Source organism: Sparassis crispa (genome assembly GCF_003851025.1).
Source record: "Sparassis crispa DNA, contig_000003F, whole genome shotgun sequence".
In the NCBI taxonomy this organism is placed as follows: Eukaryota; Fungi; Basidiomycota; class Agaricomycetes; order Polyporales; family Sparassidaceae; genus Sparassis; species Sparassis crispa.
Window position 1 is genome coordinate 1,693,134 of NW_020939750.1, and position 12,591 is coordinate 1,705,724.

A 12,591-nucleotide genomic window follows, 5' to 3' on the forward strand; every position below is an offset into this window, starting at 1 on the left:
ACTAGTAATGCATGGACCGTCGCATCTTATCGTATCTCCCCTCGTTATTTGTAACACTAGCGGAAATTCAATCACTGTGAATATTTCGTTGGGAGAGAAGGAAGACGTTACAACAGAAGCCTTGATCGATTCCGGTGCAGCCGAAACGTTCATGAACATTCGTTTTGCGGAAGAAAATGATTTCATCAGATGGGAATTACCGAAACCGATTACAGTCATGAATGCAGATGGCACACCAAATCAAATGGGTACCATTACTCATTGTACCTGGAAGATGATGAAAATCGGAGGAAGGAAGACGCTCACTCGCTTCCTCTTGACCGGCATAGGCAAAGAAAACATACTTCTCGGCATGCCGTGGCTTAAACGCCTCAATCCGATGATCAACTGGGAAACCGGTGACTTTTGGTTTGGTAAAGACGCCAAATGGCCACCGAAACCCACCGTCGAAGATGCACCAGATGAAGAAGTTTCGATTTTCAAGGAAGATGGACCCCCAGAGTTAATCACCACCGAAACTTCCCCTACCTCGTTTGGACATTCAGAATCTATCAGAGAAATCATGGCCGATAACACTGAGCGTGGCGAGTTACCCGCAGTACGGAATGATACCGAACCAGATGACCCACCATCAGAACCCTCTATGGATCAGCTCGATGACGACGATCTAGTTATATCCTATATCGCAGGAGAGCCAGTCATTGGGATATTTGAACCCATCAGGAAGGAGTCACCTTTGACGAATGAAGAGACTGAAACCGCAGTCTTCACCATACGAAGAGGCCCCGCCATTGGAAGAATGACACACAGTACTCGATCCCCATTATTCTGTAACGCACAGAATACGGTCTTTTACAAACCATCCGGTAAATCACAAGAATTGGCACAACAGGCACACAAGAAAGCATCAGCTGTAGACAAACCCAAAACCGTCGAGGAGTTGGTCCCCAACTACCTCCACGATTTGAAGTCCGTCTTTGAAAAGAAAGCAGCTGAACACTTTCCAGAAACCAGGCCTTGGGACCACGCCATTGACTTGAAACCCGATTTTATTCCACGCGACTGTAAAGTCTATCCGTTATCGCTCAAAGAACAAGGAGCGATGGATGACTTCCTGGAAGAAAATCTGCGAAAAGGATACATCCGACCGTCGAAATCTCCCATGGCTTCACCATTTTTCTTCGTAGGAAAGAAAGACGGAGCACTACGTCCTTGTCAGGATTACCGATACCTGAATGAAGGGACGGTGAAGAACGCCTATCCTCTTCCGCTCATCTCTGACCTTATGGATCAATTCAAAGGCGCATCGATCTTTACGAAAATGGATTTACGCTCCGGATATAACAATGTCAGAATCAAAGATGGTGACCAATGGAAGGGCGCATTTAAGACAAATCGCGGACTTTTCGAACCTATGGTCATGTTCTTTGGACTCTGCAACTCCCCGGCGACTTTCCAAATGATGATGAATGCACTCTTCAAGGACATGATCGATGAGGGATGGATAGTCATTTACATGGATGATATCCTCATCTTCTCAAACGATTTGGAAGAACATTACGTTCGAACCCGACGCGTACTCCAACGACTCAAAGACAATGACTTATTCCTTAAACCGGAAAAGTGTTTCTTTGACGTTAAAGAAGTCGAATTCCTAGGCATGATCATTCGAGAAAACTACATTGGCATGGACCCTATCAAACTTAAAGGAATTGCAAAATGGCCTGAACCAAGCACGGTAAAAGGTGTTCGCTCTTTCCTAGGGTTTGGAAACTTCTATCGGAAGTTTATTGCTAACTTCTCGGATATTGCCAAACCATTGACGAATCTTACGCGCACTGTCGCTGGATCTCCACCTTTTGAATGGACAACAGAATGTCAGACAGCTTTCGACACATTGAAGCAACGATTCAGTACCGCCCCAGTACTGTTACTGCCTGACAAGGCAAAACCCTTTATTGTTGAATCCGACGCTTCCAAGTTTGCTACGGGTGCAGTTTTACGCCAAGCCGATATCAATGGAGACCTCCATCCTTGTGCCTACATTTCGCAGACACTCAATCCAGCTGAACGGAACTACGAAATCTACGACCGCGAACTCCTCGGAATCATTCGAGCCCTCACTGAATGGCGCCATTATCTTGAAGGCTCTCCCCATCCCGTCGAAGTTCGCAGTGATCACAAGAACCTCACGTACTTCCGTACAGCTCAGAAGTTAAACCGCCGACAAGCACGATGGAGTCTCAAATTATCACAATTTGATCTTCACCTCATCCATGTCCCTGGCACTCAGATGATCCAATCTGATGCACTCTCTCGTCGTAATGGACTCGATGACAGTGAAAGTGACAATGAAGATCGCATTCTTTTACCCAACGCACTATTCGTGCGATCCATTTCCCCGACACTATTCGACGAAATCAGGAATCACGCAGCAAAAGACCTCATTGTTCACGAAGCCCTCGAAGCGATTGCGCACAAAGGGCCATTCCCCATGAAATCATCGCTTTTCGACTGGGAAGTTCGCGATGGTGTCATCCTCTACAAGGGAAAGATTTACGTTCCACCATCCGAAACTCTTCGTCGTGACCTCGTTCGACTACATCACGACTCCCCTGCCATGGGTCACCCTGGAAAGTTCAATACTCTTGAACTGTTACGTCGTGAATTCTGGTGGCCCGGCATGTATACATTTGTCTACAATTATGTTGAAGGCTGTGCTGCCTGTCAACAAATGAAACCGAATACTCATCCAACTCGTATTCCTTTGGAACCAATTCCCGCCGACCCACATGCATTACCATTTTCCTGTTGCACCACCGATTTTATTACTGACCTCCCCGTTTCCAACGATTTTGATTCAATTATGGTCGTAGTAGACCATGACCTTACGAAGGGGGTGATTCTTACGCCCTGCCTCAAAACGATCACAGCCGAAGGAACGGCCAAGATTTTTCATGACAAAGTATACTCGCGATTTGGACTACCCGACCGAATCATCTCGGATAGAGGACCTCAATACGCATCCAAGGTCTTCCAAGAGTTAAATCGACTACTCCAGATCAGATCATCAATGAGCACAGCTTATCACCCTCAGACGGACGGAGAAACAGAGCGAGTCAACCAGGAGCTGGAAATCTATCTTCGACTCTATTGCGGAAACAACCCTGAAACATGGGCCGACCGCCTGCCAGACCTCGAGTTTTGTCATAACACAAGGGAACACTCGGCACGGAAGATGAGCCCATTCCACATCATGATGGGATACGAACCACGTGGACTCCCTTCCGTATTTCCGACCACGAACATTCCATCGGTTGAATCCAGGCTTGACATGTTGCAGAAGATAAGACTAGAAGCACTAGCCATGCACGAGTTAGCCCGACAACAGATGGCGGACCGAGTCAGACAAGGATCGCCGAAGTTTACACTAGGACAGAAGGTCTGGCTAGACTCGAGGAACCTGAAGGTCAATTACGCCTCGCGCAAGATAGCACCAAAGCGTGAGGGGCCATTCGAAATTGTCGAAGTCATCGGACCGGCCAACTATCGTCTCAAACTCCCGAAGACCTGGCGAGTTCATTCCGTATTCCACGCCGCCCTTCTATCTCCTTATCGCGAAAACGACATACATGGTCCGAATTACGTGAACCCACCACCTGATGTCGTTGATAACGAAGAAGAGTACGAAGTCGAAGCCATCCTGAATCACAAGACGTACCGAGGTCATCTGAGGTACTTAGTCAAGTGGAAGGGATATTCTTCAGCAGAAAACTCGTGGGAACCTACCCACAATTTACAGAATGCCAAGCGAATCCTCGATGCATATAAAAGGACCAGGGGAATCCAGTAGAGGAGAAGAAACCCGGAATGACTACCACGACAGTTTTCCTCATCATCTTCCTAATCGTCCTCCACTGCACAACCCTCACTTTTCTTTGGATCATCCACCGAATCCTTATCAGACGACTTGTCGAACACACACTCTTCACGCGAGACAGCCCGCACGCTAACGGCTGGGGTGATCAGAACGATGCCTGGAACTGATCAGGCAGCTCTTATCTCTGTGGGAATACTCTTTATCGTCCAATGGATTTTCATCTATTTGATTATTACCCGGATCCACGACATTCTATTTCACATCACAGATAACCACGACCCCCTTAACGACCGAAAGGTATAAAAGGAGGAGAAAACGACATATCATCAATGCCCACTTCCGCTATAGACGACCTTGTTCACAATATACTCGCTGAAGTCGCCTCCACAATTATGAGCATACCCGCATCACCTATGCTTGTCAATGGAGTACCCTCTCGAGCACAGACACCCTTTATCCGCACCTCATCGCCCTCACCTTCTATCGAACTCAGTCACGCATCGGACGAACAAGAATTTGCCACACGTCTGGTATCGGCTATCCGTGTTCCTGTCGACTTCACAGATATCCTCGTTGCCTTACGAAATCGCCCGCAAGATCGACAAGCGGTGGTTTCCATGCAACGAGCATTAGAAATGGTCGAGTGGATGCAGACGGCCAGACAAGAGCTCATCGCAGCAGAAGAAAGGACGAGTAGAGCCCGGACCAGAGTCGACCAAGTCTGGTCGTTGATGCGCAGTACGGTCACTCGTACAGCACAGGAGATTTGGAGGGAGCATGGGGACGAAGACATCGGACACATCCTCGGATACACCACTAATGGAATACCCGCATCCACTCCTCGCTCGTCGCCAGAACCAATTCCCGTTCGACCTCGCCCTCCTCGTTCGCACGTACCCAGTGGACGATCTCCGTTATCCCAACCATCTTTCTCGACTGCATCCACTTCTTCGCGTCGCAGTCATCCCTACAGGGATGGACGTATCCCCGAACAAGGATCACGAACCAGCCGGCGGACATGCTACAGATGTGGAGGAGATCATTATGTCCGCGACTGCCCCCGACGACGATGAAGATCACAATATTTCTTGTGGGACAAGAAACGTTAGACGGGAGCTGATGTTACAACGTTCCCCACTTGTGGCGCGTCTTTTCTTTTTCTTTTCCTTGTTCCCTTTACGTTACCAGACCACGTGATCCAACACGTGACTCATCGGAGCGCAACCTCCGATTCTTTACCCAGATGTCCAGAACCCCTAGTCTAGGGTTACACCGGATCCAACTCCGGACCTTCTTCTTATTGCGCATGCAAGACGTGCATGTACGCCTCATCTTTACCTCGTTCTGATACACGACTCGTTATCCCCATTAGTACTGATTATCTCTCACGACCTTACTCAGCTTTCTCATACATATTACTTCCTCGCTGTTACCTTGCCCCGATATCGTTTCACCTTATCTAGCCAATGAACGATCTCGCATTACTGCGTAGTACTGCGGATACCTTTTGTATAAGTAAACAACCTTGTCGAGCTGGATCCCCATCTCGACCTGGTTACCATTAAACCAGCTTTTCACTTGCCTGTGACTGAAATCGACCGTTAGTAGCAGACAGCTACTACGAGTCATAAGAACGAACTCTGATCGACCTTCAGTGCGAGGACATCGCCAGAAGTGTCACTTGAACGGACTTGTGTCTTAGACTAAGACCTTGTCTCGTAACAACTCGACTTGACGCTTGTGTTTCGCTGCCGCGTAACACTCATAGAGGCATGTGCAGAGGAGGAGAAGGTTCGGAGATGCAAGTGGGGTTGCAGAGGTCATACTGCATGTCTTTATTAATAGCAGTACAGGACTCGACATTGACTATAATACGATTATGCACTAGGACACTGGTGGTGCCCAGAACTGTATTACAATTGCCCAGGTGCCTGCTAAAGTCATTGTGCATAACCTGGTCACCTTGTAAAATTGTAATTTACTGTGCAACATTGTCAGTGTAGTTTACTGTGCAACATTGTCATTGTAATTTACTATGCAGCCTTGTTGTTGTAATTAAGGTGAGCCACATTGTAATACAATGACAAATTATACAAAATGCACTTGCACTAAGCATGAATTGAACTCCTGACCTGACCGACATTTGGCTGATTATATAAGCAAACTTCAAAGCACTTTACCAACTCAGCTATTTTGCCTTGCTTAAGTTATAACCTCAATTCTATATAAGGCTACTTCTTTCTTTACTAGATATTCTAATATTCTGTTATAGCTACTACATTCTGCTTGTTACTATTGCTCCTAATACTCATATATATGAGACTGCTTACCACCACTTTTTATAAGCCTTATTATGCATATAAATGTGAAAATTATACCTTTCTCACAGCTTTAATGTTAATTTCAGTCTTTAAAATAAACTGATAGATAACAAATACTGAAAAATGTGTTAGTAGAGAGATAAATCACTATTAGATGTATTAGTAACAAGCAGAATATAGTAGCTGTTACAGAATATTAGAATATATAGTAAAAAAAGAAGTAGCCTTATATAGAATTGGAGCTATAACTTTTGAAGTTTGCTTATGTAATTAGCCAAATGTCGGTCAGGTCAGAGGTTCAATTCCTGCTCAGTGCAAGTGCATTTTGTATAATTTGTCATTGTATTACAATGTGGCTCACCTTAATTACAACAACAAGGCTGCATAGTAAATTACAATTTTACAAGATGACCAGATTGTGCACAATGCCTTTAGCAGCACCTGGGCATATTGTATTACAATGGTGGGAACTACAGCTGTATTGCTATGTGCTCACCTTTTCAGGAGCAGGGGCTGCCTCAGCACCATTGGTGTTTGAGGCTGAATGAGCAGCCACGCGGCATTCGTACTCATCACGCACTAGCTCCTCAGCTGTCGTGATCCACTCGGGCTCCCATCCCACTTGTCAGAAATATGTGAGTTTGTGTGTGGGATGCAACACTGTACATTACATTATTTGTTAGTATGAATAGGATACATAAAGCTGACTTACCCATTGTGATCTGGTACACATTCGAGTGATCGGTCTTGTCGTAGTACTGGTTGAGTGTCTTCTTCACAAGGCCAATCGCAGCATGGATACAGGGCTTGTAGCAGCCCTCAAGGGACTTGTCAGTGAGGTTCTCGTCGATAATGTCCATGGCCGGTATGACCATGGGCAGGTTAGGAGTGTCGCGAGAGAAATACAGATAGCGTCATTGAAAATCTGGCAACGTGTGGCGTGAGTAAGTGACAGTGACTATTGATGTGTCACTCACCCGCAGAATGTCACACAGCTGGCCAGCGATCTCCAACTCCTCCTGGCTCATCTTATACCTGTGCATTCCCATTGACCGATCCTCCATCAACATATCAATTGCTCTCCGGTATTCCAATGCAAACTCAAGCATCCAGAATGTTGAGTTTTAGTGTGTGGCAATGTCCCTCAGCATCATTTTCTCAGCAAGCTGCAAGCTCTCAAGCACTCTCTACCAAGCTGGTAGGAGCTTGGTGGAGGAGCATACAATGGAGCTTGCAATTCTTTGCAGCTACTCCAGGCTGCATAAGTGGTAAGTCCTTTATTGATGACAGACAAATACTCACCTTCATGAGGATGAGCTTAACAGGCCAAATGCTTGTGTCGAGCACCTCGCGCTCCTCAGGAGTCAGTCCCAGGTGTTCATCTTTCCATCTATCAATGTTATCAGGAGCATCCTCTTCATGTCCATCTTCCTCACCCATGTCCAAGTCCTCTGCCAGCTTGATCAGTGCGCATTCTGCATCATCAAGTGCATCCTCGGCCTTCCCTTTCAGCACATCAAATTGACAGAGAAGAGTCTTCACCATGAGGTTCACGATGTGGTCGAAGCAGCATGCACGATTGGCCTGGCCCTGGAACGACTCAATAAGCTCTGCCAGCTCATTAATCATCAGGTTGTTCGATGTTGCATTGTTCACAGTGATGCCGAGCATCTGGCTCACCATCGGTGAGTCTCTTGCATGCTGCCATAGATTCTTTGTCACTGAAAACTCACCTTTATAGAAATATTGTACTCCTCGACCATATTCGTGAATGCAATGGCAAGGTTCACACCGCTGTGGGATTTCATGACTTCGACCACATCCAGTATCATTCACAGTGGTACGCCCTTGTGCTGCAAGTGCATGGTGAACACAACAATAGCCTTATTATTGGGTAATGTCCACATGTCCATAGCAAAATTCAACTCGCCATCGTAATCCTGCTGGTAAGTCAGTTTTTTGATCAACGAGTGATACATCACTCACCTGCAACATTTTTGCCACCCTTGCATGACAGTGTGCAAACACCTTATGCACGTCGCATGCCATAGTCCAGTGCAATGGGATTCAGTACTCTGGGCACCCTGTCTTCATCAAGCATTGGAACCCATGGTCCTCAATAATTGTGAATGACCGCAAGCTCTCTGCCACCCAGTGCACGATCTCTGCCCTGGGGCAAGTCTGTCAGCAACTCATATTATATTCAACAATATCACGCACCTTGATTCCGTGTGCGAATGCTGCCGATTCGAGTATGTGACCTTTCCTTTACCCTTGCACTTAAATGATGATGTGATAGAACCCAAACGTGCAAACTTCTCCACTGCAGGGTGTGCATCATTGGCATTTGGCATTTCGTCTGCAGTGGCCAATGCCTAGCAAGATTTGATATGTTTTCTCATATTACCTGTGGAGCCCTTATCACCTTTATTGAGCCACCGCACGATCTTTATTCTGCATCCGCGGTTCACACAGTGGAACATGTGTGCACACTTCCCTGACAGATCACTCTCAATGGAGACCTCAGGCTTAAAAAATGCATACACCACAGACTTCCAGTCCTGGCGCAGATGCTCTGTGATCTCGATAAGTGATGATATGAAACTGATCACACTTTTTCACTTACCTAGCTCTTCCTTCGGAGTCTCCGACTTCCTCTCAGCAGCCTTTGCCCTACTTGACTTCATAACACTCGACTTTGTGCTGTGCGCACGCAAGTTCACACCCTTTGGATTCTCAACAAGAACAACATCATCTGAGTCATCGCCTTCACCCATTGCTATATCATCTTCATCCAGAATATCTTCAACGTGTGCGTGATGATCACATGGCACATCTGATGGATCAGGCTCCTCTGACATGATGTGTGCCTTCTTCACCTTTAGGCCCTTCTTGGATGATGTTGCACAATGTTTTGGCATTGGTGTGATGAATACTGTAGTTTTGGGCCTCTGGGGCTTTTTATGTGATTTTCTTTCATAGCATGTAGTTCATGAAATAAAGTTTGGACTCCCATGAATTCCTATTCAGGACATATTGTGGCTGTATTGTAAGTGTCGGGTACCTCACAGGTATGTTAGGTTGATAGATCAGTACCCCTACCCATACCCGCAGATACTCTTACCCAATACCCTCACGAGTTTTGATAACTCCTGCTCTGCACTACTATTAGCAGGCAGTGAGTCATCAAGTGTGCCCTGCAGTGAGCGGCAGGGGTGGAGCAATGAAATTGATGGCTGGAGTGTGCATGCCATCTAGCTGATGGGCAGCATGAGCTGCTCCCACATTCATTGGGCACTCCCTCACATCGCTAGATGAATAGATGTGATATGTTCCCAGAGATCTTTCATATCAGGCTGTGTGTCCTATGAAGCCTCAGAATCGAATTTGACATGGGACATACAGCCCACTGGGCTGCCTGCCAAAAACTGCATGTCCTATAAAAACTAAGTTGTGATATTCTTCCTGGGACACACTGATTTCACCCGAGAACTGCTATGTACTCACCTAGATGAGTATCTTTAGGTAATTTGGCTGGGAGCAACACATCTACTCAAATTTTGGGCCTTCTGTAACCTTAAAAAATTTACAAAAATGCTCATTTGCACACTGTAGCACCCCTGTACATGTGTATTAAAATCCCCACTTAAAATCCCCACTTAAAAACATGTCTGGGACGCCTCTGCAGCGCGGACTCTGTCATGTCTATTCAACATCTCTGCAAGCACCTATCTCGGCAATGTCCAATTGTTTGGGTTACCATTTAAATCTCCGTGTCCCAGGATGTTCTAAAGGTTGCTTCTTTTGCCTGATCTGAGGATCCTGTGCAGACTGAGAGTATACACTAGGGTTGGTGATGGTCCCTAAAGTTTGTGAGGATTTCTATCGGAAATGCTCAATGTTTCCACTTGAGAAGTTAGCTTTCTCAGATTGGGTCTCCAGCCACCATGGGCGGCCCAGCAGACATTTGCATTTTCCCAACCCTAGCTAACCCTAGTGAGTGATCACAGTCACAGCTAGAATGCAACAATGTGCACATGATGCTTAGGTCATGTGGTCTTAAGCAACAGCAACAAAAAGCCACTTTCACAAATACTGTAGTGTTTCGACCAAACGGCCAGTCACATGTCACAGACACCCATCATTGTCAGTTATAAAAAATAATCTTTAGTGCTTATAAGTTACAATTAAGGCTGAAATCTGGGTTTAATAAGCAGGCCATGTACAAGGATAATCTACTGAAGGATTATTCCCTCAGTAGATTATCCTTTTGAAGTAGTCTAAGCTAATCTGAAGATAATTCAAAGGAATAATCCAGAGGATAATGCTAAAGATCATCCAAAGGATTATTCAAAGCCAAAATTGATTTAAGAACTTGCACCTAGCCAGGATTGAACTCTCAACCTCAGGAGAAAGTCACATGACTAAGAAACTTCAGACACTTTAACCACTACTCCATATGACCTTAACAATTTGCACTCATGCATAATATATATAGTAAATTTTGCTGAAAGGACTTAGACAAATTCTGCTCATCACAAAAGTGGTAACTGAGTTAGACATAAGAAAAAGGATGTTTCTAGTCACTTTAGAGTACCCTTCAGACCTAGCTCTTAGCTTCAACATAACTTGTAGTGTATTGTAGCTAAGAGCTTCTCAGATGACTGACTGACCATTGTACTAACACATGTCTCAGGGCATTATATGTGATTATCCAGAATATAGATAGGATATAGGCTGGTCCATCTTATAGTACTAGTGTATTTACTAGTTGTTCTATAATGTCAGGGGTACAGAAGATGTCCCACTATTTACTTCAGAGTATCAATGTTCTAGCTTACTAGGATATCCCCCACAAGATTCATCTCATATGCTCAGCTTACATCCTATCTATACTCTGAGCAATCTTTTAATGCTCTGCGATATGTATTGGTACTATAATCATACTGGCACTTAAGAGGCACTTAGCAATGACATGCTATAGAAGATTTTGTTGCTAAGAGCTAGAGATAAAAAGTACTCTAAAGTGAATAGTGGGACATCTTCTGTACCCCTGACATTATAGAACAACTAGTAAATACACTAGTACTATAAGATGGACCAGCCTATATCCTATCTATATTCTGGATAATCACATATAATGCCCTGAGACATGTGTTAGTACAATGGTCAGTCAGTCATCTGAGAAGCCCTTAGCTACAATACACTACAAGTTATGTTGAAGCTAAGAGCTAGGTCTGAAGGGTACTCTAAAGTGACTAGAAACATCCTTTTTCTTATGTCTAACTCAGTTACCACTTTTGTGATGAGCAGAATTTGTCTAAGTCCTTTCAGCAAAATTTACTATATATGTTATGCATGAGTGCAAATTGTTAAGGTCATATGGAGTAGTGGTTAAAGTGTCTGAAGTTTCTTAGTCATGTGACTTTCTCCTGAGGTTGAGAGTTCAATCCCAGTCAAAATGCCGTATTGCGAGGGCGAAGCAGAACGAACCAGGTCAACGCCGCGTTCTGCTTCGATCTCATACGAAAAGTGAACTATATGATATCCTGGACGAAGCGAGATGAAGCAGTTCACGTCAGATCGAGGTGCTTGTGACAGCCACAATGGAAATCGCATCAGGTCGTACATCTGTTGAATATGCATCCCATTTTTGTACCAGCTAGTGAAAATTCGATTGAATGTGATACAGTTCGTTCTACATTGATACCGCTCGCTCTGCTTCGACGTGGTCCATCCTGCACATACCGTCGCATACCAGCCCGCCCGCCCGCCCCTCGCCCCCTGCCCACTGCTCGTACCCACCCGCTGCTCGCCCCCCGCCCGCTGCTCGTACCCACCCGCTGCTCGCCCCCCACCAAGCATGGGATCTGGCACGGTAGAGTGAGAATAGATGGGTGAATTGTGATTGCAGGTCGACGGCAATGATCCTATAATATTCTATTACATCAAGTACAGTCAGAGACATCGCCCTCTACAGTGCTATATAGACCTACCTCCGGTATGCCCATCTCGTTTTCGATCTCGTCTTGCACATGCCTGCGCTTTCGTGTATGTGTGCAATTAGCGCTGTTCGTGCACATCTGATCAACATTCCGGGCTGCCTCGGAGAATATGCGTGAGCTGCTCAAATTCACCTTGAATTCGGCGAATGATTGAGAAGGCTTGAGATGCTCCTCCGCATGTTTGTAGTATGTGGTTTTGCCGACAGCTTTGCGCGTCCCTCCGCAGTATTCGTCACAGTCGCAGAACCACTGAGATTGGCCGGCCGACATATATACTGAGTGTCTTCGTGAACAAGAATGTATTGCAGAGCTACTCGAGTGGAAGGGAGACAGAGTGTGGACAGCGGCAAGAAGTTCTAGCACGCCAGATGCATCTATGCATCTG

The 12,591-nt window shown here is 45.6% G+C and overlaps 4 protein-coding genes across 4 annotated transcripts; 2 read left to right on the forward strand and 2 right to left on the reverse strand.

The window, feature by feature from the left end:
- Nucleotides 1-217: 217 nt before the first annotated feature.
- On the forward strand, nucleotides 218-3,853 carry SCP_0406490 (Transposon Tf2-6 polyprotein; the record flags this gene model as incomplete). Its single annotated transcript, XM_027757377.1, has 1 exon — nucleotides 218-3,853. One exon carries the CDS (start codon nucleotides 218-220, stop codon nucleotides 3,851-3,853), a length of 3,636 nt encoding a protein of 1,211 aa, XP_027613178.1.
- A 419-nt stretch (nucleotides 3,854-4,272) lies between these two features.
- Nucleotides 4,273-4,953, forward strand: SCP_0406500 (hypothetical protein; the record flags this gene model as incomplete). The annotated part of the gene is made up of 1 exon (XM_027757378.1): nucleotides 4,273-4,953. The coding sequence occupies one exon, from the start codon at nucleotides 4,273-4,275 to the stop codon at nucleotides 4,951-4,953; it is 681 nt and encodes a 226-aa protein (XP_027613179.1).
- Nucleotides 4,954-6,826: 1,873 nt separating this feature from the next.
- Nucleotides 6,827-7,076, reverse strand: SCP_0406510 (hypothetical protein; the record flags this gene model as incomplete). Its single annotated transcript, XM_027757379.1, has 2 exons — nucleotides 6,827-6,861; nucleotides 6,914-7,076. 2 exons carry the CDS (start codon nucleotides 7,074-7,076, stop codon nucleotides 6,827-6,829), a joined length of 198 nt encoding a protein of 65 aa, XP_027613180.1.
- A 301-nt stretch (nucleotides 7,077-7,377) lies between these two features.
- On the reverse strand, nucleotides 7,378-9,122 carry SCP_0406520 (hypothetical protein; the record flags this gene model as incomplete). The annotated part of the gene is made up of 9 exons (XM_027757380.1): nucleotides 7,378-7,458; nucleotides 7,504-7,872; nucleotides 7,935-7,995; nucleotides 8,038-8,141; nucleotides 8,188-8,206; nucleotides 8,285-8,371; nucleotides 8,422-8,560; nucleotides 8,609-8,776; nucleotides 8,828-9,122. The coding sequence occupies 9 exons, from the start codon at nucleotides 9,120-9,122 to the stop codon at nucleotides 7,378-7,380; spliced, it is 1,323 nt and encodes a 440-aa protein (XP_027613181.1).
- Nucleotides 9,123-12,591: the final 3,469 nt, after the last annotated feature.